Source organism: Dunckerocampus dactyliophorus, chromosome 2, assembly GCF_027744805.1.
Source record: "Dunckerocampus dactyliophorus isolate RoL2022-P2 chromosome 2, RoL_Ddac_1.1, whole genome shotgun sequence".
In the NCBI taxonomy this organism is placed as follows: Eukaryota; Metazoa; Chordata; class Actinopteri; order Syngnathiformes; family Syngnathidae; genus Dunckerocampus; species Dunckerocampus dactyliophorus.
In genome coordinates this window covers 4,254,841-4,282,213 of record NC_072820.1, presented here as the reverse complement: position 1 = coordinate 4,282,213, position 27,373 = coordinate 4,254,841, and the positions used below count along the sequence as shown (strand labels likewise).

Genomic DNA, 27,373 nt, shown 5'->3' with positions numbered 1-27,373 from the left:
GGCATATCAAGATGCTTATTAGACAGCATAGGGGTGCCTTAGGCTGGCCACAATAAAAGGCCACCCCAAAAACGTGCACTTTTGCTGTACTGGGTATGTATTGTTTTGCCCACACGGGATTAGCAGTAGAAAATAGATGCAGTGAATGTCAGGTTCAGGCTGTGTGGAGTCATTAACATTCCAAAGATTCCTCGTGTGAATTTTGCATACGTATTAAACTGTGACGTGTTTTTGGTGGGCGAGCCTTATTACATGTTTCTTTTTTTTTTTTTTTTGCCTCGTAAACACTACAAACACTCATAGGCCACCACACAAACATAAACACCCACTCAAACGCCTCCGTCTTAACCGCACAATTTTTCCAAGCTTGCACTGATAAGTGCACACGCGCACACACACACACACACACACACACAGCGCACTGTGAAATTGGGTCAGCAGTGGAGAGTGGGCTTTAATGCTGAGCACATACGCTCCCTAAAACTGATCTACATATTCATGTGGGTGGCTATCAAAATGACACACACACACACACACACAAGGCAGGCACGCACGGAAACACGCAGGCACATAATAAGTACACGCATGAACACGTTGTCCCAAACTTAGCCACCCCACGCACGTGCCGGGATGCGCACACACGTGCAAATACCCACACAAGGACAATTAAGCACAAAGAGGCGTGGGATCTCACAGATATTGCAACTGTCAGCATGCTACCGGGGGCACGCGTGTTCTCCTCATTCGAATTCTCGGGGCCGGGACGAGCTCCAGCCAAATGTCAATCATTCCCCCGCTGCGTGCGAAAACACTAAAGCGAGGTCCGGCTGAAGTTGTGAAGTTACCATTTTGGTGAAATCAGGGGTGTCCAAAGTATTGTATGTATGTACGTATGTTTTTTTATTGGCCCGCAAGACATTCTACAAATATAATTGAAAGAAAACAAAAGAATAAAAAAGAAGAAGAAAGGCAAAATGTTAAGACAAAAAAAGGTGTAATTTATAATGTAATTTTAGTAGCATCCAGTAGAAATATAAAAGTTTTTTTATATTATAATCATAATAATATTTTGGGAATAAAGCCTAAATATGACAAGAAAGACGAGATAATTTACTAAGATTATTTAAGAAGAAAGTTGAACAACAGGAAAAATGGGTGGAAAAAAAGTTCACACTCATAATATACTTTTTCATTTTTTACCCGAACTATATATATTTACAAAATATCAACGTGGATTTTGCATCCTTTCATTTTTTCCAGTATGTGGCCCTCAGTGGAAAAAGTCTGGACACCCCTGGTTAAGATCATCTGTGCTTGGAGGAGCGTTTGGAGGGAGGATGAGAAAAACAAGGAGCAACAATGAGAAGATGAGCGCTTTCTCCCCAAGGATGTCAAAGAGCAGATTTGTGAATTTTTTTCTGCCAATGAACAACAGAGTTTGTCAGCGACTCTGACAAAGCATTTTTTGTTTGCTTGTTTGCAGATGGCGGGACGAGACGGGGCTCACGTTGGAACGTGAGAAACTGAAAGGATGCAACAAAGCATTCCGAGCCAGTAAGCAGATAGCTCTGACGGCCGCTCGGGGCCGTGGGGTGGGAGGGGAGGAGGAGGCAGCGGGTGGGGCGTGAGATGGAGGGAACGGGTGGGGTGGCGGTGTCTTTTGAAAGGCGGAATGGTAGGGGGGAAGGAGAAAGGAGTGTGTGTGTGTGTGTGTGTGTGTTTGGGGACTGAGCAATGTGATTTATTTCAGAATACTAATGTGTCTTTGATCTCCTCTGCTTAAGAAACACCCTGCTGCGATGGTGGGACTGCTGGGCACACACGCACACACACACGGTGTAATATATGCACACAATGCATAGAAGTTGCACACCCTACCTACCAGCTCTGCATCCCCAGAACGGGGCTCTCATATGCATACACACGGAGTGATTCACATAAACACACTCTGAGGCATGTAATCTACTTCAACTATCTTCAAATCCATCGAGATCCAATTACAAAGATAGAGGGGTATTTGTTTTTCCCGGTACATCCTAAAAGACTCATTAAATTTTCATGTACACTTGAAATTATTTGATATAGCACAAATGTCTTTTCACTTGCCTAATTTAATGTGTTTAGTCGTGCATCCCGTCGCCCTTACCTCTCTTTCGTGTGTCATTCCAACGTTTCAGGGTCACCGGTTTATCCCGGCATGCGCTGTAGGCACAAGGCAATCAATCAAAGAGCCAACAAAGCACAAACACTCAAGATTCAAATTCATACGCCGGAATAATGACATATTTGCAGGCCCCATGTTTACCTTGCATTTCTGGCCACTTACCTTGGAAAAAAAAAAAGGGTTGCTTATTACAGCAGCTCGCCAAGGTCAGTGCCCGGCCTTATGTGTGTGTATCATAGGCATAAACACACTGGCACCCTCCACTGCAGGTTTCTTGGCCTCTTACTAAATAGCTCCCAGGCACAGCGCTGCTTTCAGCTAGTTGCTGACGTCAGCACACCTTGCACTCGGTAACAGATGGAAACTAGCACTTGTGCAATAATCTGGCATATTTACATGGTAACATGTATTGTTTTGCAGAGGTTCATCAATACGTATTGTCCCTAATAAATAAATCAATTAAAAAAACGTGAAGAATACAGCGTATGACTGCGCAGCCACAACAAAGAAAAATGACATTGCTTATTAGTAAGGCTGTCCGATAATATCGGCCACCAATAATTGTTGGCCCGATATTGGCATAAAAATGTGATATCGACCAACAACAGTATAGTTTTTTTTCCCTATTCCACATACCATTCTTACTCACAGTCTTTAAAGAAAGAGACAAAAATGCGTAATAGGTAGATAAAGCAACAGACAGACATAAAAACGTGCATGGTTTTAGGTTTTTCTACTATAAATATATAGTAGTTTTAATGCAATAAAATAAGAATGTAAAATAAGAACATGAAAGTTATCAATCAAAATAATAATCGTGTATTTTCAACAATACCCCTTTAACTAAAAATAAATTAAATCTTTCAAAAACGAACATAAATCTAAGCACAAGAAACACAAATGTATTTTTAGATTAAATATGTAATACATGAATGATCTACTCAGAGTTGGGTGGAGTAGCCAACAAAACAACTGTGCTCATTTACGAGTATAGTATTGTTACTTTACAACAATTTTACTCAAGAAAAAGATATGTGATGTTACGCATATCGGTATCGGTTGATATCGGAATTGGAAATTGAGAGTTGGACAATATCGCATGTCGGTTATCGGCAAAAAAGTCAATATCGCACATCCCTACTTATTAGTTAACTTTTTGGACTTCCTTGTGCGCCAAAGAAAAGGAAAGACATCAACATGGAAGTGACTCCAATTTTGGCCACTCTTTTTATCCCTGCCGCGACCATCATTAAGGATACAGATTATCGAATGCTAGAGGGGGCGTGGAGTCTGTGCGCTCTTCCAAGGAGACGAGCCTGGGACAATATTTTAAGAAAGTAAAACGACCTGCAAGACCACAAGGGTAAAAGTAAGGAGTTGTTTACATTTTTAAGTGTGTGAAGGAGAGGTATCGCAGGTCTTTACTTCCTGCAGCTGTCACACTCCAAAACAAAAACTGCTCCAAAAATACAATAACTGTGCAATAAACCGTGCAATAAAACCTGTGGCTTGATCAACATGTACACAGCTGTAAATAGTGTGTATAACTTCTTGATTTGTATGACCTTGATTTTGCAAAGGCATAGCTTATCTTATCTTATCTTATCTTATCTTATCTTATCTTATCTCACAAGAATAAAGTCAAAATATTAAGAGAAGAAAATTGTACTCTAACGTCTTCATTTTATGGGAATAATTTTGCAATATTATGAGGAAAAATATTGTAATTTTAGTAGCATAAAATTGAAATATTAAAAAGAAAAAATATTTTTTTAAGTTGTTTAAGTTTTTTGTTTTTTGTTTAAGTTGTAATATTATGAGAAACAAACAAAACAAAATAAAGTTGTAAAAAAAAAAGTTAAGTTGTGGAAAAAGTTAGAATGTTACAAGAATAAAGTCAAAATATTATGGGATTAAAGTCATGAATACAAGAAGAAAATTTACAAGAAAGTTGAAATAGTTGGAAAATGAAAAAAACCCAGCAGAAATGGAAAAAAACAGCTGGAATTTTATGAGAATAAAGTCAAAATATGAACAGAAAAGGTTGTATTGTAACAAGAAAAAAAGTTGCAATTTTACAAGAATAAACTTGCAATATTATGAGGAAAAATAATGTCAATTTAGTAGCATAGTTTTGAAATATTAAAGAAAAAATACATTATTTTTTTTTAATTGTAAATATTATGAAAAACTAAAAACATAGTGAATGAAGTTGTCATTTTTGGAAAATTAGGTTGCAAAAAAAGTAATAAGGTGACAAGAATAAAGTCAAAATATGGGAATAAAGCCACAATTACAACAAGAAAATTTACAAGAAAGTTGAAATAGTTGGAAAATAAAAAATAAAAAAAACTACAGAAATGGAAAAAAACAGATAATAAATAATAATAAAAACAGTCAAGTAGCATGGAGGAAAAGTAGCATACAGTTGAAATATTTTTAAAAAAACTTTCTTTTTTAAAAGTCGGAATATTATGAGAAACAAACAAAACAAAGAATAAAGTTGTATTTTTTAAAATTGGGTTGGGGAAAAGTTTGCATTTTTGGGGGGAATAAAATGATAATATTACGAAAACAAAATTTGCTAAGATTACCGAAGAAGAAAGGTGAAATAGTTGGGAAAAAAAATGAAAAAATGAAAAAAAAAAAAGCAAAGACCCAAAGTTATGCTAAAAATGGGCTTTTTCACCTAATGTATAACACAAAGCTGAGTTTTTTTTCTTGAAATATATACAATATATAATATATATAACTTCATAATATATCTCTTCGGGGTGTCACAAGATCCCGCAAGTTTAAAACGTGACACGAAAACGTGATAATTTTGCTAGCCTCAGTACTTTTTCATGTGCATGTGTGTTTTCCGTGTCTCTCCCCTCCAGACAGGCAGGAAGAGAGTTCACTCTGTGCATTGGTTTCAGCCCCTTTGCGCGTTTGTTCCATAGAATAATAGCATGAACGGAGTGAACCCTTTTGCCGTTTGTCATATAGTCTCTTTGTCTCGGTGGGTTGAGGCGCAGCCAGTAGCAAATGAGTAGCTTGCAATATATTGTCATATATTTATCATGGCACTTTTCTTAAAAGTGATGTTAAAATCTTCTCTCGTCTTATTCTCGTAGACCCAATCTTGTATATCGCCTCGCCTCGTGAACTGAAGGGTCTTTGGCGTTTTCGTCCTGCAGCAGTTGGCCGTCAATATGTTCAGTAGAATATGTGATACAGCCAATGCTTCTTTGTTTTTTATTCGTTTACGTAGTATCTGTCGTCATTTGCGATCCTGCCAGCTCTCCCCGTCCTTTCTTTGCTGTGTGCGCCTGCTCCAAGTTGCCTAGGCAACAGAATAGTGAGCCAGACTGGCGTATACCAGATTTTAACCTGGCCTTTGCCTCATGAAATCTACCTAGCAGCAAGCAGCCATGCAATGGTGTGACTAGTGTAGTGCAGTCATCCATCACCATGTTGCGCTTTGAATTTCGCAGTTTCACGTTTTTTTAAAAAATATACTAATTAATAAATCACCGCTGTTTTGTATGAAACGGCATATTTTAGCTAATTTTACATATTTTTAGCCTAAATTAAGCATTTTCAAGCATAAAGCATGGCTAAATGAATTAAAATACAAATACAAGGCATTCAGAAGACGCATTCAAAGACATGTAATATTCTACACTGGTCACCGGGTGTCAGTAATGTTACTGTAATGTTCGGTAAGACACACAAGCACCAGGCTTGAATTATCTCAAAACAGGCACAATAATCACAAACATGGGCTACTGTTGCGGCCGTAACCCACGCCAAACTAAAACCCAACCCTGAACCCCTGACGTCACTTCCTGTCCGCGTCACAGAACACATAAAGCAACACGTATACTGTAAGTACGAGTCTTATTTTTGTCTTATATGTATTATTTTCTCTTATTATGTTTTCTATATTGGGTAATACAAGCGTAAAGATCACCATAGGGGTGTTATTTCATGTCCAGAGGGCTCTAATAATGTTAAAAAAAACGTATTTAGAGGGTCGTAACAGGTTTTCTATGCTGGAACTACAACAATATTCGATTTAGAAATGAGGAATCCTACTTTGTGGAAATTCACTTATCACTGCCGGGTCTGGAACCAATGAACTGTGATAAATGAGGGATTAATGAGGGAGCACAGCGTGGTTGTTGACTGTTTAGAAACACTGTGCTGTGTTGCCTAAGTTCCATGTCTGGTTCTATGGTTATCATCACCCTTTTCTTTGTTGTCATCAACAGTAGACTTTTTTTTCAGGATTGAACTCCAAATTGTACCACTTTTGGTTCCATTTATTTTATTGTTTTTATTTTTATTTTTATGTAGGATTCAGGTGACAGTTGCAGACGTTGCAAACTATGTTTTACTGTGAAGCTGCAGCAATTGGCAGTAAATGTCTCCAGTGTGTTTGGTCAGCTGTCTGCCGCCGAGAAACAAATAAACCCTAAATAAACCATAAAAAGGAAGGTGCCGCAAAATCGATAGCTGACCTCTGAATTCTAACACACGTGCGCACGTACGCTACTGCCCGGACTTGAAACAACATTGTTAGCTTTGTCCACAAGACCTTGTTGCTGCATGCTGCATGGTACCTGTCAGAAAGTCATCCCGTCCCAGATGAATATTTCCCACAGCGATGTCAGGGACATCCGTGCATACACCTGCTGGCTCTCATGAGGTTTTCAACCCTAGCAGATGTAGCAGCTTGGGGACGCCACCTCTCATAAAGCGATGCTCTCACAATGAATGGTACGCTGACAGCTCCACGCCTAAATGGTCTCGATTCCAGGTTGTTTTATTCCTGGCTTTATGGCGCACTATGTCAGCTATATGCCGGTTCAGAATTCAGCCCCCTCACTGCTGATTGTTTTTATCCACATCATTGTGAGCGGTATGGGGAAACTTTATTGTGTTATAGGAGGGGGACACGTTTTTACAGACTCTTGAGTGTCATGCTAGTCAGTGGCGGAGCCAGAACATTTTTCATTGGGGCGGTCAAGGTGAACTCACATAGGGTTGGCAATAAGTTCATACCTGAAATGTCAAGATGGCCAGTGGAGTGACCAATGGTAGCCACCATTCACCGCCCATCATCCACAATCCTTATGTGAAACGTGAACATATATTTATTTCCTTTTCTGTGCGTTCTAACGAGAGAAAACGAGTTAGTATGAGCCAGCTAACAAAGCACGTCATGGGAGGTACCTAAAACTCTCAAAAAAACACCAACAGTGTTCCCTTTAAATAACTGACCTGTATATTAACCAAAGTACAGCGCTATTGTTATTGTAGCAGCTAACACGAAAAACTATATTTATCTTGATAACACGACAACCCCTGAAGCCACTGCAACAGGACAGACGGAAGAGTGGATACTACTGGCTCTCAGTTTCGCTACGAAGACTCAACGAGATGCTTGTTTATGTTCGCACCCGAGGACTGGAGCACGAGACTTGTGGTGGAAGACACAGCCATCCCAAGAGAGCGGACATTGTAGGTGTCGTCGCTGTTTCTATGCTGCTGTTGTTGACAGAAGTCGCGTTAGCTCCTGTGTGCCACGTCAAACCAATGCGCCTAGGAAAGAAACTTCTGTAATGTTTTAAATCATCCAAATACGGCACGATGCTGTAAGTATTACATGTTATCATCAATGTACTTGTTAATGCATGATCACAGCTCGTATATAAAACGATAAAATGTTGCTAGAGGTTTTTTTTAGAGGGCTTCATAGTCGAAATAGGAACCTCCCATGACGTGCAATGTTAGCTGGCTCCTACTAACTCATTGTCTCTCGTTAGAATGCCCAAAAAGGGAACAAAATATGTGTTCATGTTTCACATAAGGATTGTGGATGATGGGCAAAATTCCAAACAAAGTGCAGTTTTCCTTTAAGGCCTAAGGGAATAACTTTTATCTTAGCAAATAAAAATTCTAAGAAAAATCTAAGAATCGGAGGAATTCTAAGGTTTTTCTAAGAGTGACGTCGCTAAGAGTTATTTTTAGCCTCAGGATTGGGCTCAATAGTTTACAAAATTAAAGTTTTTGACTATTTTTCCACATTCTGGGGGGGTTTAAGGCTCTTGTCATAATATCACAAAATTCCCTTATTTTCTCAAATGTTCCCATATTCCTGGAAAATATTCCCTTCTTTTCAAATGCAAATGTTGACAGGTATGAGTGGAAAGTGGGTCGTGAAAGTGTACCTAATGTAGTGGCCGGTGAGTGTCTGAAGTCTCCTTCCATGAGAAACCAGCCGATCGATGCTGCCCTCTAGTGGCAAAGATGAATGACTGCGCGGCGGAGGGCGGAGCTTTTTCCTGTAGCACTTCACTCCACTTTCTTGGTTTCGATTTGAGGGTCTGAGCCGACACAATGAATGAGGATTTAGCCGTGCGTATGAACCAAAGAGAGTACACAAACTGGCTGAAAGCAGGACAGTGTTTGTACATCCTGAAGGACGCCCTCCTTCCGTTCATCGATGAGCAGATGCGAGCTTTTCACGCAGATTTGCTCCGTAAACAGCCTCGTCTTCGGGAACTCTGTCAGAACTCATGCCAGCCCAGGAGTATAGAGGTTTGGCAACACGTTGTGTTTTGTTCAAGTGAAATGGTCGCACCCTTCATTTAAGGCATTGACAAACCTGTTCTACCTACACCGATAAAAGTGCCGGGAGGAGGTGTATATGTGGGCACCCGAAACGTGCAGCAATGTCAGAAATTATCCAAAACTACGAACCCCAAACCAAACTGCTTGAGAGAAATGACGCAACAGTCAGGAGATCTCCGTTTGGACATCTCTGTGTGGAGTTTGCATGTTTTCTCTGGGTACTCCGGTTTCTTCCCACATTCCAAAAATATGCATGTCAGGTGAATTGGAGACTCTAAATTGTGCATGTTTGTCATACTTGAATGTTTCAGATCATCCAACATTTAAATATTAAGTATGTCGTTTAAATATTCGTCACTGACAACACAGCTGAACACAAAATGCAGTTTTTAAATGAAGGGAGAAAAACCATCCAAAGCTACATGGCCCTGTGTGAAAAAAGTGATTGCCCCCTAAAGCTAATAACTGGTTGGGCCCCCCTTAGCAGCAACAACTGCAATCAAGCGTTTGTGATAACTTGCAATGAGTCTCTTACAGCGCTGGGGAGGAATTTTGGCCCACTCATCTTTGCAGAATTGTTGTCATTCAGCCACATTGGCAGCAAAACAGCCCCAGACCATCACACTACCACCACCATATGTTACTGTTGGTATGATCTTCTTTTTCTGAAATGCAGTGTTACTTTTACGCCAGATGTAATGGGACACATACTTTCCAAAAGTTCAACTTTTGTCTCGTCAGACCAGAGAGTACATGTATTTTCCCAAAGGTCTTGGGGATCATCAAGATGTTTTTGGGCAAAAAGGAGATTAGCCTTAATGTTCTTTTTGTTCAGCAGTGGTTTTGGTCTTGGAACTCTGCCATGCAGGCCGTTTTTGCCTAGTGTCTTTCTTATGGTGGAGTCATGAACACTGATCTTAACTGAGGCTAGTGAGGCCTGCAGCTGTTTGGATGTTGTTGTGGGGTCTTTTGTGACCTCTTGGATGAGTCGTTGCTGCGCTCTTGGGGTCATTTTGGTTGGCCGGCCACTCCTGGGAAGGTTCACCACTGTTCATGTTTTTGCCATTTGTGGATCATGGCTCTCACTGTGGTTCGCTGGAGTCCCAAAGCTTTAGAAATGGCTTTATAACCTTTTCCACACTGATAGATCTCAATTAATCTCAGTTATGTTATGTTTTAATGCGGAGGCCAATCACTTTTTCACACAGGGCCTTTTAGGTTTAGTGTTTTTTCTCCCTTAATTATAAAAAGTTTAATTTAAAAACTGCATTTTGTGTTCAGTTGTGTTGTCATTGGCTAATATTTACATTTGTGTGATGATCTGAAACATGTAAGTGTGACAAACATGCAAAAAAAAAAAGAAATCGGGAAGGGGGCAAACACTTTTTCACACCACTGTATGTGCCCTGCGATTGGCTGGCGACCAGTCCAGGGGTGGGAAAAGTTAAGACAAGCCTGCTGTACGTTCAACACTGATTGGTGTGTTTATATAATATTCCATGTATTGATTGTGTGTAGCTCTCCCGCGCATGCCGGCTGTGTTTAGAGTGGAAGTCTGAGATCCTGAAGCATCACGTGCAACGTGATCCCACGCTAAACTGGGGCAACTGTACACCATCTTCATGGAGGACAGACCACTGGGAGCTGGCCAAGGTCCACACACATGCTTTTGATTGAAATGTTCAAATTGGTACTGATTTATCAGTTTGTCTGGTATTTATTTTTTGTGTGCGTTTCTTTCTTTAGGCTTATATGCCACGAGGTCAGGGGCATGTGACAGCTGCACAGCAGTGTGATCCTTCTGCTCTGCTCAACCTCATCAACTACTGTGACTGGTTTGCTTCGGTAAATGTAAAGACAACGTTTGTGAGAGAGGTAAGCGAGCATCCATCCAGCATCCATTAGATGGTAGCCATCTTTTTACGTCATAACGTGCTTGAACACGACGCAGTATGCAACTTCACTGCACAAGCTACGGCAGCTCAGGAGGGACACAAAAGACGTCACCACTTCTTACACACACACAATACATGACGAGCTGGACCACAGCTGAGTGGGCTAGAATGCAACATTGCTGATATGTTCTTCAACACGTGATCTTTCACTCACTTACGTTGCCGTTTGTTCTCCCAGGCCATCCCTACTGTCTGGCTAACATTTCCCCAAATGTTGGTTTTTCAACCGTATTGAAAGGTTAAATTTCTTTTGCAATGCAGCTAGCGACAAAGTGAACGCGCACCATTTTGCGCTGTTTCATTTAATATTCACTCTGTCGATCAAACGCCTCAGTGAGCTTTGACTGTCGGGAGGAAGGCTCTGATGCACACCCACACTGGAACTGTGGCATTCGGCTTAGGAACTATCGCTTTTGTGCTTTCATTCATATTCGCGTCTGCTTGCTAACTGCTAGAACGCCGCCTCCACTACTGAGACAAAGAGGCTTATAGCTGAGAAGATGCTCACTCGCTGCTGTGTTCATATCATATAGAGCCAATGTGCGCAGACACATGCAGAGTGAACCCTCTTATCATGCAGCCTGCGTACCACAGAGAGACTAACAGGTGGAGCAGACGCGCATCACGTGCATGTGGGTTTATCGAGGGCTCATAATTATCGACCTGTTTTTTTGCTTTTTTTTATCACTCGACAAATTGAATTGATTGATGTGTCAATATTTTGATTTGCCACAACTAGGCCTGTCACGCTAACAAATTTTGTTGGTCGATAATTGTGCTACAAATTATCGGCGATAATCGATTTTATCGCAAAAACAATTTTAGACAGTTTTTGCAGTAATTGCAGTGAAAGGTGTACATTTGAACCACTAGATGGTACTCAAGTATAGCGTACGGTGTACCTGTGTGAGACATTAGCTTGAAAAGTCATTTGCTCGTCTGTGTTCATGCCTTCACCATGTTCATTCTGTTTAAAACTGACATATTCCCACATTGCGCCTTCTTCGTGTTAGCCTATGCTGCCTCACGAAGCTCACCGCTGAACCTTCTGTATCCTCTCACAAGTAGCCCCGCCTCCACAAAGAGGCTAAATTAGGATGAGGGCCCACTCTCTGTGTTCATTCCACTATAGAACCAATGCGCGCAGACAGATGCAGATTGGCCCCTCTTGGCATCCAGCCTGTGTGGCACAGAGAGACGAGCAGTTGAAATACACGCACGTCAATTTATCCAGGGCGTCATAATTATCGTTCCATTCATCGATTTATCCATTATCGTGACAGGCCGAGTCACAACACTGTCATGAATTTTAATGAAAATGTCTCAAGGTGAGGGCTTTTTCCAGCAATTTTTAGGTGAGATTACAAGCGAGATTCTTTTCACCAATTATTAACAGTTCATAATTATTATTTTTTAATCTCTTGACAGCACTAAATATAATACATAATAATTGTGAGTAGCTCTCCCGGGTAGCTGTCTGGGTCGGGACAACATAAACAGGACAGTTGGTACAGAAATTGTATGTGTGTGTGTGTATGTATGTACTGTATGTGTGTGATTGTGTGTTGCAGCTGATCAAATGCAGGAATGAGTTAATGCATTCTTGCAACCTGGGTGTGACGGATCAGTGGATGAAAAACTTCAAAGATGCCATGAAGCGTTTCATGCAGCTGTTCAGCCACGTAGCCTGCATGGCACCAGCTGAAGAAAAGATAAATCGGGTGAGGGTGTGTCTTTTTTTTTTTGGTGCACCACGTGGCCTATCGTTGTCACACGTTCGCACACACCTCACACTTTTTTTGGGGGGGGGGGCCAGATGTTGGCTGCTGACCTGTCAATATTTGCGACTGGCTTGGATGCTGAGGATTCTCCTGACATGGGCGCATTAGTTAGTGATTCTGTGAACAATGGCAACATCAGTCCTGACCTCATCAGCCTGTGGGAGGCTGACTTGCTGCAGGAGAGGCTGCGCGAGCTGCGGCATACCGCTGAAGAACAAACAATGGTGAGAAAACTCAACTACTGACATTTTGCACTCAAAAATTCTGCCTTTCTAAATATAATATAAGTAGTTCCACAAGTCACAATGTAAGATGTTTTGTGTATTATTCACTATAGAAAACTACAACAGTTTTTAAAAAAGTCTTGTTTAATTAATACCTGACCATGTCAGTGGACACAGAGCATTATTATAAAGGCTGGAGTTCCAGTATAAAAAGTTGTACATAAATATTTCACTCTTTGAACCGCTCCCTTTTCTTCTTCAGGACACGGAGCAGCTGAAGATGCTGGATGGCTTCCTGCAGGAAAATAAAGATCTGAGCGAGAGGTTTTCTGCTGAGCTGCAGGCCATCGGCTCACTGGGGGCCTGAAACTGGAAGAGTTGAAAAGTTGAATGATGAGCAGCCAAGATATTTCCACCAAAGATGAGGGAATGTCTCATTAGTTGATTGGAAAGAATTTCTACTTTTGGTGATGCTTGTGTTTTCTATGATGTTGTTAAATGAGGGAATTATTTTACACTTTCGGTAATTCTGATTATGTCCACCACAGTAATGTTTTTTTTATATATATTATTATTACTGAAATTATTGTGCTTTTCTCAATTTGAATACTGTATTTGACCATGACGTGTATAATTTTTATACAACAAAATGTTTTGTAACACCTAAATGTCACAATAGAGCAGTGGTCCTCAACCCCCGGGCCACGGCCCGGTACCGGGTCATTTGGCACCGGGCCGCACAGAGAGAAAAAAATCATTTCCATTCTTTCATTTTTTTTGTTTTATTTTGAAAAGTGGCTGGATTGTCTCTGTTACATCCGTCTCACTTGACGCATGTCCATTGTGCGTGTGCTAACTTTATCTCATGCCGCACAGACTGCTACTGTATTTTTACCATTTTTCTTTCACCTCATATTTGGTGTCAAATGCTGATACTACTGTATGTGGGAATGCATAAAGGTAAGTTTTGATGACTTATTGAGTGCTAATGTGCACATTTCTCTCAAGTTAATTCATGCTAGCGCACTGCCTTTACCTTTATCTCTCTGGAAAAACTTGGCTGGAACTTGAACTGGTGGATGGTGGGTCGGCATTCATTTTGTGCTTTTAATTTGATGTTATTCATGTCTTTGCTTTACACAATACATAAAAAATAAGATAAATTAGATCGCTATAATGTACGAACCCCCCACCCGCCCCCGGTCCGTGGGAGATTTGTGGGAACACAAGCCGGTCCGTGGGTCAAAAAAGGTTGGGGACCACTGCAATAGACCATCTTGATATTTTCTTAAATAGATATCATCCAAGGATGCCAAAAACACTGTGGGACTTTGTCTTTCTTTGTTGCCACCTTCTGCATTTTAATGTCATTTAATTTTTACTGTTACATGTATGGCAACAAGAAATGTTGGTCATAGCACAAATGTTAGGGAACTAGTTTTTGCTATAGAATAAACACAGGTATGTACGACAGAGTATCAGGGTCACGTTGGAAAAAACAATCTGAAATTGAAAATAAAGTCGTATTATTACAAAAATAAAATCGAAAATTTACGAGAAAAAAAGTTTTAATATTACGAGAATAAAATTGTAAATTTACAAGAAAAAAAGGTAAATTTATGACCTTTTCCGAGAAAAAAAAACATACATTTACGGAAAAAAAAGTTGTAAATTTCCGACTTTATTCTCATATATATGACTTTTCTTCTCGGAAATTTATGATTTTACTCTCGTAATGTTCTGACTTTTTTTTCTCGAAAATGGATGTCTTTTTCTTGTCAATTTACGACTTTATTGTCAGAATCTCAGATTATTTTTTTCCAATGTCAGAAATTTACGAGAAAAAAGTCCTACATTTCTGAGAAGAAAAGTCATGAAGATAAGCATAAAGTTGTAAATGTGCAACTTTTTTTTTCTTGTAATATTCCGACCCCTTTTTCCCATAAATGTACAACTTTTTTCCTGATGTGACACTAATACTCAGTGATACATACCTTTTTTTTTTTCTATAGCAAAACTTGTAAACTTGTAGGTAAACTTGTAAGTATATGAGAAAAAAAGTCTTAATATTTCAAGAATAAAGTCGTAAACTTACGAGAATATAATCGTAATAAGAGAAAATAGAGCATCGCTCTTCAGGAAGGAGGGAAACTTTCCTCTTGCTTGAGGGAAGCTTTTATTTATAACGTGGCAGCAAAACAGAGCAGTTGAGCACAAACAGATTAGCATGGTTAGCCCTTCTCACTCCCGCCTTTCTTACCTCGTCTCCTCCACGTACCAAAGACATAAGTCCCCGCTTTTCATAGCTGTTTCAAGCAATGGCTGTTAGATAGTTACGATGTTTTTCTCGTGAATGTACGTCTTTATTCTCGTACATTTACGACTTTATTCTTGTAATATTACAAGTTTTTCCTCGTAAATGTACGACATTTTCCCGTAAATTTACAAGACAAAATTTGTAAATTTACGAGAAGGAAATTCATGAGCTACAAAGTCTTCTTGGCGTGGGTTGCGCCCTCAACACCAGCCCGTGATACGGATTGTGCCTGTTGGGAGATTATTCAAACCCGCAATAAAAGCTTGTTGTCCAACGATGGGTCTGACGCATGTGTGTCTCACCAAGCATTACAGTAACATTGCTGACACCTTGTGACCAGGGTAGAATACTACAGATCATCACATCTTTGATTGCTTCTTCCGAATGCCTTATATTTGTAGTTTAATTCATTGAGACATTTTTATGCTTGGCGATGCTTAATTTTGAAAAAAAAACAAAAGTACATAAAATTTGTCTAAATATGCATATTTTTGACTAATAAAAGGCCGTATTCAACCGCAAAACAGCATAATTTATTAATTAATTGCTGTTCCTTTAATGCAGGGTGTCCAACGTATAGCCCCAGAGCCATACTTTCCCCACAAGTTGTTTTTTATTGGCCCGCAGCACATTGTAGAAGTAAAATTAAACCCAAAAAACCCAACAATTTGAAAAAAAGAGCAAAAAGGCCCAATGTAAAGAGAAAAGGCTGAAATGTTGATACTAATACCAAATGCGTCTGTATATACAGGGAGCTACACTCCCCTTTGATCTGAGGTGCTAATGGAAGGAGAGGATTAGACCACTACTCCTCCCAGTCTTAGTGTAAGGAACCAATAGGAGGAGGGCGTTGGCACACCAATTCCGCCCACTCTTACTGTATTTAAGGCCTAGGTTACCAGCACTTGTTAGTTCGCTGACGAAGCTCTTCGGATGAGGAGCGAAACGTCCGACACATTCTTCACGGAAGTACAGATGACGTCTCAAGAAGCCTTTCCCTCACTAATACCAAATAACACAAAATGTTGTCTTTAAATATGTATAAAAAAAATTGAAGCCTTTTTGCAAAATTAAATATATATATATATATATATATATATATATATATATATATATATATATATATGTAAAAATATAAAAGTGGCCCACAGCATCCTTTGATTTTTCAGTATGAGGTCAGTCAATGGAAAAAGTTTGGACAACTAAAGAGTTAAGCAGATGGTGAGGGAGGAGGGAGGATTGAATTTGGTTTGCTTGATAGCAGGCCCGTAACCAGTCGATGTTGTATTTATAGGAGATATTGCAGAGGTGGAGAAGGTAAATGATGAAAAGGAGGGGTTCCAGGACAGAGCCTTGAGGCACGCCTGAAGTAATGGGAGGACTGGGATCTGTGGGACTTGAGCTGCATGAACTTTACTTATGTACTCTACAGTATTTATTCTATACATTATGTCACTCAAGTCCAACAAAGTCAAATGAGGTCTTGCACAGAGTTTGTTGAAAGGTCCAGTTGTGTATTCAGGCGGCGTTGGCTGCCTAGAAGGACATTCATCAAGTGAACAAACTGAAGAGGTGAGAGAAACGCAGCAAAGGGACATTCATCATTTGCCATCTCCCTGACAATTGTGGCAGTATTAATTGCAAATTACAAAATAGTATCAGTACACCCAAAAAAAAAAAGTGATTTGCTTGACGTCGTCGTTGTAAATCATTTTGACTAACAACATCTCAGCCGACAGTTTCACTAACAGCTCGACCTTGGCGGTGTTTTAAAATGCTTCGCATGAAGTTGTGGTTTGTTTTGCCAAACAAAAGCTATGCAGATATGCCGTCCTCTCATTCCCTTTGGCAGACCTCATCTTTCTTTTCTTCAATCTGATTTATTTTCACAGATGGACGTTTGTCCACGTGCCGCTGTTTGTCCCACAGCGTCAATGTTGCGTGCTGCATTGTGTGCAGTGTGGTCAACTGTTTGTCATCATGTCGCTTTTACTGCACCGTTAATTACCCCTGTGGGCATAAATGGGCTTTCTGTTTGTCCTTCGTAGCTGGTATGTGTTTGACCGGCTCCTCATTTGCCTATAGATAGATATTTCATCTTTATCATTATTTGGGTAGTACACTACACATACACAATGAACAATTCCACTCAACGATATTTCAGATACGAGCATTCAGCGCATTTTACTCCAGCCGTATGACTATTATGTACTAAAATGTCTTTCCAGGCTTTGGCTCCGTTTCCTCCACCAGCGTGATTTCCTCACACTTCACCGAGGGAGCCGGATGATAAAACTGGAAAAGAAAAGGCGATGGCCTGAGTGTGTGTTTCGATGCGTGGCTGTAGATGCACAGTGTGTGCAGACGTGCCCCTACATTGAATGAGTTGATTTCTTCCAGGAAGTGTTTGTACTTTAATGGAGGGCGGGGAATTGTGGGGTAGAGAACCTCTGCCAACCTAAAAAAAAAAAAAAGCAAACATTTGAGAATGATGAGTTTGTAGGAATGAAAACTATTTGGTTATTCGTTTATTTGAGTGAAAGTCATTTGGGTTTTTAAACAATTAATGGACATGTCAAAATGGAACAAAAAATGGCGTTAGCCTTCCCTGGTAGCCTGGTTAGCGTCCGTTTTGTTCTGTGTTGCAGCATTTTGCGCATGCAGTTGTTTTGGATGCATTTGTTTTTTTTATCATATCTGTCAACCCTCTTGTTTTCCTTTTTTTCATTCTTGTGTGAAGATTAAAATTTTCCCTCATTTTCCCTTACTTTTGAATGCAAATGTTGATCCTGCAGCGTTCATGTGATTGCAGCATTTTCCCGCTGCATGTGTTGGATCATTTCTGCTTTTGGAGCGTTTCGATGCTGCTGCGCATTTGCCCACCGTATATAAGCATGAAAAATACAAATAAGCAGGCTGTTCATCAGCAAAGAGCATAGCTCAAAAAACACGACCCCCCCCCCGGCTGAAGTGCAGCCTTGTCCTGTTGAAAAAGTCAGTCATTACCACGCAGACGAGGGCCATGAGGGATGCCCCCTGTAACATCTCCACATAGCCAGCTGCCGTTTGACGCCCCTGCACAACCTGAAGCTCCATTGTTCCATTGAAGGATTACGATGGCGCCCCCTCCACTGTGCTGCGTGGTTGTCCTTGTCATGCCAGTAACACTGGAAGCCATCAGGACCGTCAAGGTTACATTTTTTCTTTCTTCCACCTTTCAATGTCCCATGTTGGGTGCTATCGTATCAAATTCCAAACGGGCAATTTTGTGGCGTTGAAGGAGACGAAGCCTTTGAAGAGTTTTGTTCTTAACAGCCTTCTCTCACAGATGCCGTCTGATGGTTATTGGACTGCACTCGGCACCAGTAACAACCTTCACTTGGGCCGAAGATAGTCCCGTGTCTTGACGGACAGCGAATGGAATCCTTTGACTCAAGTGACATTTTTTTGGGTCTACCACTTGACTTTTTTGTTCCATAACCCTGAGGATCTTTGAAGAAGTTTCAAACGACTGTCTCACCGCGTCCAACCTCAGCAGCAATGGCGCACTGCGAGAGCCCTTGCTTATGCAGCCTTCAAAGAGGGAAAGCTTTTTTGCCTTTGCCATCGAGAGATCATGATGTGTGAATATCTGACAAAAAATGACATTTAATCCACATATTTTGCCAAGATTTTGGCTTTTAAAAGCTGTGGTCTTAAACTTTTGATCAGCTGATGAACAGCCTGTTTCACTTTAATGCTTGTTGGCAATTTTTTTGTCTCACTCCCGTTTCTTCTTTTTGCCTTTTGAAGCTCTACTTAGAACCTCCTTAAGATCCAACAGTGCAACATGTAAATTCCTGCAATTTTTCAACTGGTTTTGACCAGGGGTGCACAATGGTCATTTTAACAATAATCTCACTTCTCCTTTGGGTCCTTTCTTGTTGTCCGCTGATGTGTGTCGAATGATGTTAAAAAGGGACATGTTTTTTGAAATTCATGATGCAATGATACAGGAAATAAATATAAGCAAGCGCGGAAAGTCATGAAAAGAGCTGATACACATTTTAGACCAAGATAGACTGTACCTCTGATGACGGAAAAACAGCAGCAAAGCCAGAAGGATCATGGGTATTCCAAGTGTAATTAAGACAATCACCGTAATGTTGATTGTTTCGCATGACTGCTCGATCACTGCCAAGAAAGATTCATATTGTGAGTGCAAATGCTAAACTCAGATGATTACACTTAGTAGACTATTTGCAACACCAAAACAAGGCCCAGGATCATCAAGGGTTGATTATAGAAGAAGAATATACACCCGATGCGCTGTAGCTGTTAATAAATAAAATAAACAAATAAATATACTTTCAATAGAGAAGGAAATAAATGTACAGTGGAACTTTGGTTAGTGTCATTAATCCGTTCCCAAAAGGTCTGACTCTAACCAAGACAGATGCTAACCGAATACATTTTTCCCATAAGAAATAATGTAAATCCAATTAATCCGTTCCAGAAAGCCACAAATGTGAACACAAAACACATTTTTATAGTTTTACACGCAGAAAACAATTCGAAATGCATATAAATACATAGAAAAGATGAATGAAAGGGATAAACATTTTAAACACAAGGTTACTTTTACCTTCACTGAAGACGTGATTCTTGATGTGAGTGTCCCAAAAGACACGATCTGGCAGTAAGACACCACACGTACAACGCCTTGCTGTTTTGCCATGAGTTATTTATTGAATTAAAATGTGTTTCTCACCTAAGTAACCCAAAATGGAGCCCGTGAAAGTTTTTTTTTGAGAAAGAAGGTGAGAAACACTGTTGAAATCAAGACATAATTCATGGCAAAACAGGAAGGGGGTCTGCACATGGGGCCTCGCTGCCACATCGTGTCTTTGGGAACAGCAGTCTTCAATGAAAGTAAAAGTAACTGACACATTCAATGCCAAAGACATAGTTATACGTCGGGCAGAGGTAAAAAGTAGGTATAACGCGACTCCACACTAATGCATTTCATGTCAGAGCAATTTTAGGCCATGAAAACAGCCACAAGGTGGCAGAAGAGCCTTTGACAAGAGCTCGGCAGGGATCGTCTTTTTAACACATGCACACGCATGCACACACATGCACACACAAGTGTGAAAATTGTAAACAGTTCCTGGTGTTATATTTGTAAATAAATTGTTAATTTGATGTAAAACAACCCCCTTTTTGTGTTGTTTATGTTGTGGTATAGTTGTTTAGATATTTGAGCTGTCGCAAAAGCAAAAAATATTAGTGTCAAAGTTATGCTTGAAATGTATCTTTTCACAAAAAGCTGGTTTTCTAGTCGGGAACTGATATTTTCCTGAAACGTACCTATGTTCTACTGCTGATTACTAAAGAACGGAAACAGGTAGAAGCAAAATTGTTTTTCTGATGAAAGACGGAAGTGTAGTCTTTCTTTTGGTAGATTCCATGTTTATATAGCCATAGAACACAATAGTCTGTGTGCCTTGAAAGATCAGTGAAAGATCAGCTAAAATGGCCGCTACTGAAGGGGTTGTCTTAGTTAAATGTTCATTTGTCATTTATATGCATTTATGCGTGTAAAACTATACAAATGTGTTAACATTTTTGACAGGAAACCGCTGATGACATCACAGACGGGCGACGTAGCTGACTTCCGGTTGCCATTTTGCTAGCAAGCTAAGGATGCTAACAAGGGTGTTTTGTGGTAGAAATACCTGAAGAACACAGTTGCACTCCACCAGGCTATTAATAAGACGACAAGACGCGGGCCATGTTGGAAAATCCACGCAAAGCGAGGCAAAATTTTGGCACACATTTTCGACGTCAACCGGAAAAAACAAGTAACCACTGTACACGCTAAACACAAACAAACCCCATCAGGCACATCTATTCCTATCACTTACTGACAGTGTTACTCCAGTGGCTCCATTGTGGTGATCCTAAACAAGCAAACATTTTCCTGGCCCGGACCCTCACGCCATAGGTGGAAGATGGATCAACGTTCGGGATAGTATAAGACAACTGGCTGCTCAGGACTTTTGGTTTTTCCTGTTTGAAGATCCACCAGTGAACACGCAGCACAGTACAAGAGTGGTTACACCAACGTGTATTTCTATGGTAACTCATTTATGCATGCAAATGTTACCTCGTCTCCCACTTCCAGCTGGTATTCAAAACATGAGGGGTTGTAGTAAGCACGACTGCAGGGCACCTGCCAGGTCACCACCAGGCCTTCATCTCTGACTGAAGCGGAGATGTTTCCAGGTGGAGGCAAAACCTCTGCGGCACAATAATACACAATGACAACACGAGACACGGCAACGTCTGTAATGTTTGCTCCGTACCTCACGCTGCCTAAGGTTTTAGCGCAACCTATCTGCCCGTTTGTATGGAAGCCCGTTTCCGCCACTGAAAGGAAAAAAATATCCAAATGGTGTGTCATAATTATGAGATTAAAAGTCCAAAGAAAGTCAGAATTATGAAATAAAAAATGCCGTGTGACCCAGAGAAGGAGGCGGCACACGCAGAGTTTGTATCGCATAATTATGACTTTTTATCTTGTAAAAAAAGGTCAACATTTTATCTTGTGAAAAACTATAAACTAAAAAAATGAGGTTAAAAAAAGTCATAATGAGATGAGATAAAAGTAAAAAAAATCGAAATTACGAGATAAAATGTCATAATTATGAGATAAGTCAATAAAAAGTCCTAATTATCATATAAAAAGTCAAAATGATGAGATAAACAAATTATAATTATGAGATAAAACGTCAAAACTATAAGATAATTATGAGATAAAAAGGCACAATTACGAGACAAAAAGTCCTAATGAGGTAAAGAGTTTAAGTTATGAGATAAAAAGTCAAAATGATGAGATAAACAAGTTATAATTATGAGATAAAACGTCAAAACTATTAGATAATTATGAGATAAAATGTCGAAATTATGAGATAAAAAGTCACAATTACAAGATAAAAAGTCCTAATGAGATAAAGAGTTTAAGTTATGAGATAAAAAGTCAGAATTGTGAGAAATAAATGTCAAAATTTTGAGATCAAAAATCCCAATTAAGAGATAAAAGGTCAATATTATGAGATAATTATGAGATAAACAGTCGGAATTATGAGATAACAAGTCCAAATTATGAGATAAGTAATAATTATGAGATAAGTAGATAAAAAGTCATAATTCTGAACAAAAAAATCATCATTATAAAATAAAAATCAAAACTATGTGATAAGGAAGTTATAATTATGAGATAAAAAGTCTAAATTATGAGATACAAACCGCACATGCCGCCTTCGTCGCATGGAACTCGGCACATGCGCAGTGTGTATCTCATAATTATCTCATAATTTCATAACTTTTTATCTCCTAATTTCAACTATTTATATTTAGGACTTTCTTATCTGATCATTTCGACATTTTATCTCACATGTATGACTTTCTTATCTCATGATTTTGCCGTTTTTATGTCATAATTTCAACTTTTCACCTTTTTATCTCACATATACTGTATGACTTTCTTATCTCATAATTTCGACTTAAAAAAAATATCCCAACGGTAAGTCAGGTCATTTTTTTCAACTTTTTACCCCATAATTCTGACATACCATTGGGATTTTTTTTTCTTTCAGTGGCACAAATGGGCGTTTTTTCAGAAGCAATGGTTAACTCGTGTGAACGTACTCATTCAACCAGGTCATTGTACTTTCGCAACTGGACTGTTCAGTTTCTCTTAGCAGATGTTTCCCGTCTCATCCGAGCAGCCTTCATCAGCTCATCAGCTCTGGTCTGAAGGGATGTTGCAGGATCCAAGTATTTATTCTCTAAGGTAGGTCAGAAAGTCGATGCGCTGCTCTCGTCGGATGACGTTAACGTTTGTTTACGATGTTTACAATCAAAATGATGCCTCATTTAAGAGTTTGTGTCTTGCGGTCCTTACCCATCATTTCAGTGTCGTACACGTAGCTGTAGACTGCCCACGTGTGTTGCAAGGACACGTTGAAATGCAAGATGACATGCAGCATCTCATGTTCCTTCAGAGCCATGGACGTTGATCCCAAATGTTCTTCAGACACAAGCCTCAGGGGACGAACTGTGCTGGTGTTGTCACAAACACTGCATGAACAGAAGTAAGTGTAAGTATTATCATTCTTCTCATTCATGAGGTAAGGTGCAGCTAATGGAAGAAGTACCTGATATAAACACACAGCTGAGCATCCTGCTGTAAATCAAGGAAGGACCAGGAGCAGTTGAGTATATTTGTTGGGTAAAGGGAGCAGCAGAAGTTTGTGTTCTCCTCAATGTCCACCAAGTCATACTCTGGGCTTGAGGAACTCAACACTTGGAGCTGGAACATACAGGTGGATGACGCGTTCAAGCACCTTTTATTTGCACACAAGTGGGAGTTAGAGTGTCAAGTATGCGTTTCCTACGTTATCAATCGATTTTTCATCCTGGCAGACCTCGGGATTGGTGGCCTCTGCTGAAAAATAGCATACATGTATTAGGTTAAGTTATGAACTATGTTCCTTTTACTGACTCCAGTTCTTGAAGGTGAACTGAAGTGAATCAAGTACTCGAGTCACTCGTTACAAAGCGTAGAAAGTTCTACACCCCCCCACGCCTCGCCCCTCCTTCTCTAAATATTAATCCATGCTAAATTTGAATAATACAACTCTTCGCAAAAAAATCAATAAATGAAAATAACCAAAACAATACTGCGGAACTGTGCTAAATTAAGACTAAACGGTTCAAAGTTTGAATAAAATAATGCACAAAATGTGTTGCAAAATAAACCTCTCTAGTAAAGTCTGTTTACACGTTCAGGAAAACAAGCTAATGCGGTCTTTTGGTTTTTAGTGATTCATTCATGGCTCCTGAGCTGTAGATGTACGGTGCGCACCCGACGGTAAGTGAAACTCTAGTCTTTGTTGAGTACCCGTGAGTCAGTGAAACTCAAGTTTTGGTCGAGTGCACGTGAGTCAGTGAAACTCAAATCGTTGTTGGGTGCTCGTGAGTCAGTGAAGCTCGAGCCTTCGTTGAGTACCTGTGAGTTAGTGAAACTCAAGTCTTTGTGAGTCAGTGAAACACGAACCTTTTCCGGGCGCCTGTAAGTCAGTGAAACTTGAGCCTTCATCAAATACCCGTGTGTCAGTGAAACTCAAAACTTTGTTGACTGCTCAGAGTCAGTGCAAGTCAAGCCTTTGTTGAGTGCCTATGAGTCAATGAAGCTTGGGTCTCCGTTGACTATTTGTGATTCAGTGAAACTTGAGCCTTCGCCATGTACCTTCGTGGCGTGCCCTTGAGTCTGTAAAACTTGAGCCTTCATCAAGAACCCATAAGTCAGTGAAAGGCGAGCCTTCATTCAGTACCCGTCAGTCGGTGAAACTTGAGTCGTCGTCGAGTGCCAGTGAATCAGTGAAACTCAAGCCTTTGTCGACCACCCTTGAGTCACTGAAACTCGAGTTTTCATCAAATACCTATGAGTCAGTGAAACTCAACCTTCGTCAATTGCCAGTGAGTCAGTGAAACTGAAGTCTTCATCGTGTACCCGTGAGTCAGTTAAACTCAAGTTTTTGGCGAGCGCTTTGAGTCACTGAAACTGGAGTCTTTGTCGAGCGCACGTGAAACTCGAGCTTTCGTCGAGCGCACGTGAGACAGTGAAACTCGAGCCTTCGTCAAGAGCCCGTGAGTCAAACTATGTGAAATTGGGTCATTCTCACAGCACACTAATGTGCTGTGACACTGTGGTTGGGAATCACTCCTCTAGACTAGTCAAACATGCCTTTTTTACCTCCACCAAGGAGATGATGTATGTTTACATTGCTGTTTTGTTTAGTTGATAACGTTCTTATGTATTTGTGTACGTGTGTGTGCGTGCGAGATTGCCATCTACCACACTGAAAAGCCCAGAGAATCAGCAGACGGTAGCAAACTGCTGCACGAACAGGAGACAGCTTCATAGCCAACCTGGGGAGCCCAAACAAAGACAGAACATGACCATGACTGTACACGTTTAGACTTGTTAGCCGGAGCTCAATAATTTCCTGTTATTTCAAACTTCCCCTTTGTAAAAGAAGCTGAAAGCTGGTAAACATCTTCATAAATGCATACATTTAACATTAGAGAGCAAATTTACTTCCCTTTACTGACTTTTAGTTGTGAGTTGAATCCAACCTTAACAGGCAAAAGTCTTTGACAATATTGCTAGCAAAGCTTTATCAACACATTCACCTGGACTTATGCCCCCTCTTGTTGACAAATTGTGATATACGTCAAGTATGATCAGTATTGTAAATACAACAATAAGAAGTTATTACCTCCCGATGCGTTGCGTCGTCTTTTGCGCTCTGTCAGAAGATGATACATTTCTGTGAAAAGCAGAAGTTCAACGTCACATACCGTGCACAAGCGTCAGGAAACCACCAGTTTCTGGTGGTGAACGTTGTTTGTTTGTACTGTAAATTCAAACATGTAGTGTCACGTTCGCTCCTGGCCTTCACAGTTATACAATGTCTCCAAACCTGAGAGAGAGGCGCTAGAGCTATATATATCCACTTCCCTCGCTGCCGGCCTCATTCGCCCCTCCACATCTCCATTAGCAGCCGGATTTTTTTTTTGTTGAGAAAAAAGATAAATCCCTCCGCCCTTGTATCGATTACCGCGCTCTCAACGATATCACGGTTAAAAATAAATATCCCTTACCACTTATGGACTCCGCCTTCAACTCCCTTCACTCCGCTAAAATTTTCACCAAGCTCGACCTCCGCTCTGCCTATCATCTGGTTCGTGTCCGAGAGGGTGATGAATGGAAGACCGCATTCAATACCCCTCTCGGACACTTTGAGTATCTCGTCATGCCTTTCGGGCTCACCAATGCCCCGGCAGTTTTCCAGAGTCTCATAAATGACGTCCTGCGGGACATGCTCGGCCGTTTTATATTCGTCTACTTGGATGACATTCTGATTTTTTCCTCTTCACTCAAGGAACATATCCAACACGTCCGGTTAGTCCTGCAACGACTACTTGAAAACAGGCTGTTTGTCAAGGCCGAGAAGTGCTCGTTTCACTCCTCTTCTGTTTCTTTTTTGGGGTTCATCGTGGAGCAGGGTCAGCTAAGTCCCGACCCAGCCAAGATCCAGGCTGTGGTTGACGGGCCCGCTCCCACATCAAGGAAGCTTCTACAAAGGTCCCTGGGTTTCGCCAACTTCTATCGTCGGTTTATTAGGAACTTCAGTCTAGTTGCGGAGCCCTTGACAAAGCTTACATCTGTTAAGGTTCCCTTTGTGTGGACCCCAGAGGCCGACTCAGCTTTTAATTGACTCAAATCTTTATTTACCACTGCTCCAGTTCTCACCCATCCTAACCCATCTTCTCAATTTGTTGTCGAGGTCGACGCTTCCAATACAGGCGTAGGGGCCGTCCTCTCCCAACGCTCTAACAACGACCAGAAATTGCACCCCTGTGCCTTCTTCTCTCGCCGCCTGACTGCTGCCGAACGGAATTATGATATTGGGAATAGAGAGTTATTGGCCGTCATCCTAGCGCTGCAAGAGTGGAGGCACTGGCTGGAGGGCTCGGAACAGCCGTTCATCATTCACACAGGTCACAAGAACCTGTCATACCTCCGCTCTGCCCAACGCCTCAACCCTCGACAAGCACGTTGGGCCCTGTTCCTCACCCGGTTCAACTTCTCCCTGACCTACCGCCCGGGTTCCCAGAACAGCAAGGCGGACGCCCTATCCCGACTACACTCACCCGTCCCGGAGGAGGCCCGTAAGGAGTTCATCATTCCCCAGTCCCGGATCCTGGGTGCCCTGCAATGGGATATCGAGAGGCGGGTGGCCGACGCAGTTAAGGAGAACTCTGTCCCGGAGGGCTGTCCGGCGAGCCGGCTGTTTGTGGTCCCGGAACTCCGTTCTGAGGTTCTTCAGTGGGCGCATGAGTCCAAAGTGGCGTGCCATCCCGGAGTTTCCCGCACCGCTTTCCTCCTGTCACAGCGGTTCTGGTGGCCTTCTTTCCGAGCGGACGTCCAGAGGTTCGTGGCCACCTGCCCGATCTGCGCGCGCAACAAGCCCACTCACCAGGCTCCAGCAGGGCTCCTGCGCCAGCTACCCATTCCCTCCCGCCCATGGTCCCACATAGCACTGGACTTTGTTACTGGACTACCACCTTCCAATGGCAACACAACTATTCTCACCATAGTCGACCGTTTCTCGAAGATGGCTCACTTTATCGCACTTCCCAAGCTTCCCTCAGCTCTCGAGACGGCAGACCTACTTGTCTCCAACACCTTCCGA

General features: G+C 41.0%; 2 protein-coding genes across 6 annotated transcripts; one reads left to right on the top strand and one right to left on the bottom strand.

Annotated features, from left to right (window-relative positions):
- The first annotated feature begins 8,521 nt into the window (after window positions 1-8,521).
- LOC129177460 (uncharacterized protein CXorf38-like) lies at window positions 8,522-17,953 on the top strand. Of its 2 annotated transcripts, XR_008569627.1 has the most exons (7): window positions 8,522-8,755; window positions 10,307-10,441; window positions 10,535-10,663; window positions 12,315-12,464; window positions 12,560-12,748; window positions 13,011-13,708; window positions 17,294-17,953. XR_008569627.1 is itself a non-coding variant. In XM_054768632.1 (6 exons), exons 1-6 carry the CDS (start codon window positions 8,555-8,557, stop codon window positions 13,113-13,115), a joined length of 909 nt encoding a protein of 302 aa, XP_054624607.1. In that variant the 5' UTR covers window positions 8,522-8,554; the 3' UTR covers window positions 13,116-16,089. The 2 variants fall into 2 exon arrangements, 1 of the variants encoding a protein (XP_054624607.1); XM_054768632.1 differs by lacking the exon at window positions 17,294-17,953 and having other exon boundaries at window positions 13,011-16,089.
- LOC129177459 (granulocyte-macrophage colony-stimulating factor receptor subunit alpha-like) lies at window positions 16,192-25,591 on the bottom strand. Of its 4 annotated transcripts, XM_054768629.1 has the most exons (10): window positions 25,394-25,591; window positions 24,970-25,043; window positions 23,507-23,556; window positions 23,267-23,421; window positions 23,014-23,189; window positions 21,214-21,347; window positions 20,972-21,116; window positions 19,133-19,238; window positions 17,442-17,523; window positions 16,192-17,360 (listed from the first exon to the last, which is right to left on the bottom strand). In XM_054768629.1, the coding sequence occupies exons 2-10, from the start codon at window positions 25,034-25,036 to the stop codon at window positions 17,277-17,279; spliced, it is 999 nt and encodes a 332-aa protein (XP_054624604.1). In that variant the 5' UTR covers window positions 25,037-25,043; window positions 25,394-25,591; the 3' UTR covers window positions 16,192-17,276. The 4 variants fall into 4 exon arrangements, with proteins under 4 accessions (XP_054624604.1, XP_054624605.1, XP_054624602.1 ...); XM_054768630.1 differs by lacking the exon at window positions 19,133-19,238; XM_054768627.1 differs by having other exon boundaries at window positions 16,192-17,523; window positions 23,507-23,553.
- Between the last annotated feature and the right edge of the window lie 1,782 nt (window positions 25,592-27,373).

Excerpts from the sequence above, each read along its gene's own strand:
- LOC129177460 (XM_054768632.1), top strand. The coding sequence starts at position 8,555 with ATGAATGAGGATTTAGCCGTGCGTATGAACCAAAGAGAGTACACAAAC. Across the intron at positions 10,442-10,534 it reads ACCACTGGGAGCTGGCCAAG|GCTTATATGCCACGAGGTCA; the intron begins GTCCACACACAT and ends TTCTTTCTTTAG. Across the intron at positions 12,749-13,010 it reads CCGCTGAAGAACAAACAATG|GACACGGAGCAGCTGAAGAT; the intron begins GTGAGAAAACTC and ends TTTCTTCTTCAG.
- LOC129177459 (XM_054768627.1), bottom strand. The coding sequence starts at position 25,036 with ATGAAGCTGTCTCCTGTTCGTGCAGCAGTTTGCTACCGTCTGCTGATT. Across the intron at positions 21,117-21,213 it reads AGCTGGAAGTGGGAGACGAG|GAAAAACCAAAAGTCCTGAG; the intron begins GTAACATTTGCA and ends ATCTTCAAACAG. Across the intron at positions 17,524-19,132 it reads CTGTTTTTCCGTCATCAGAG|GTTGGCAGAGGTTCTCTACC; the intron begins GTACAGTCTATC and ends TTTTTTTTTTAG.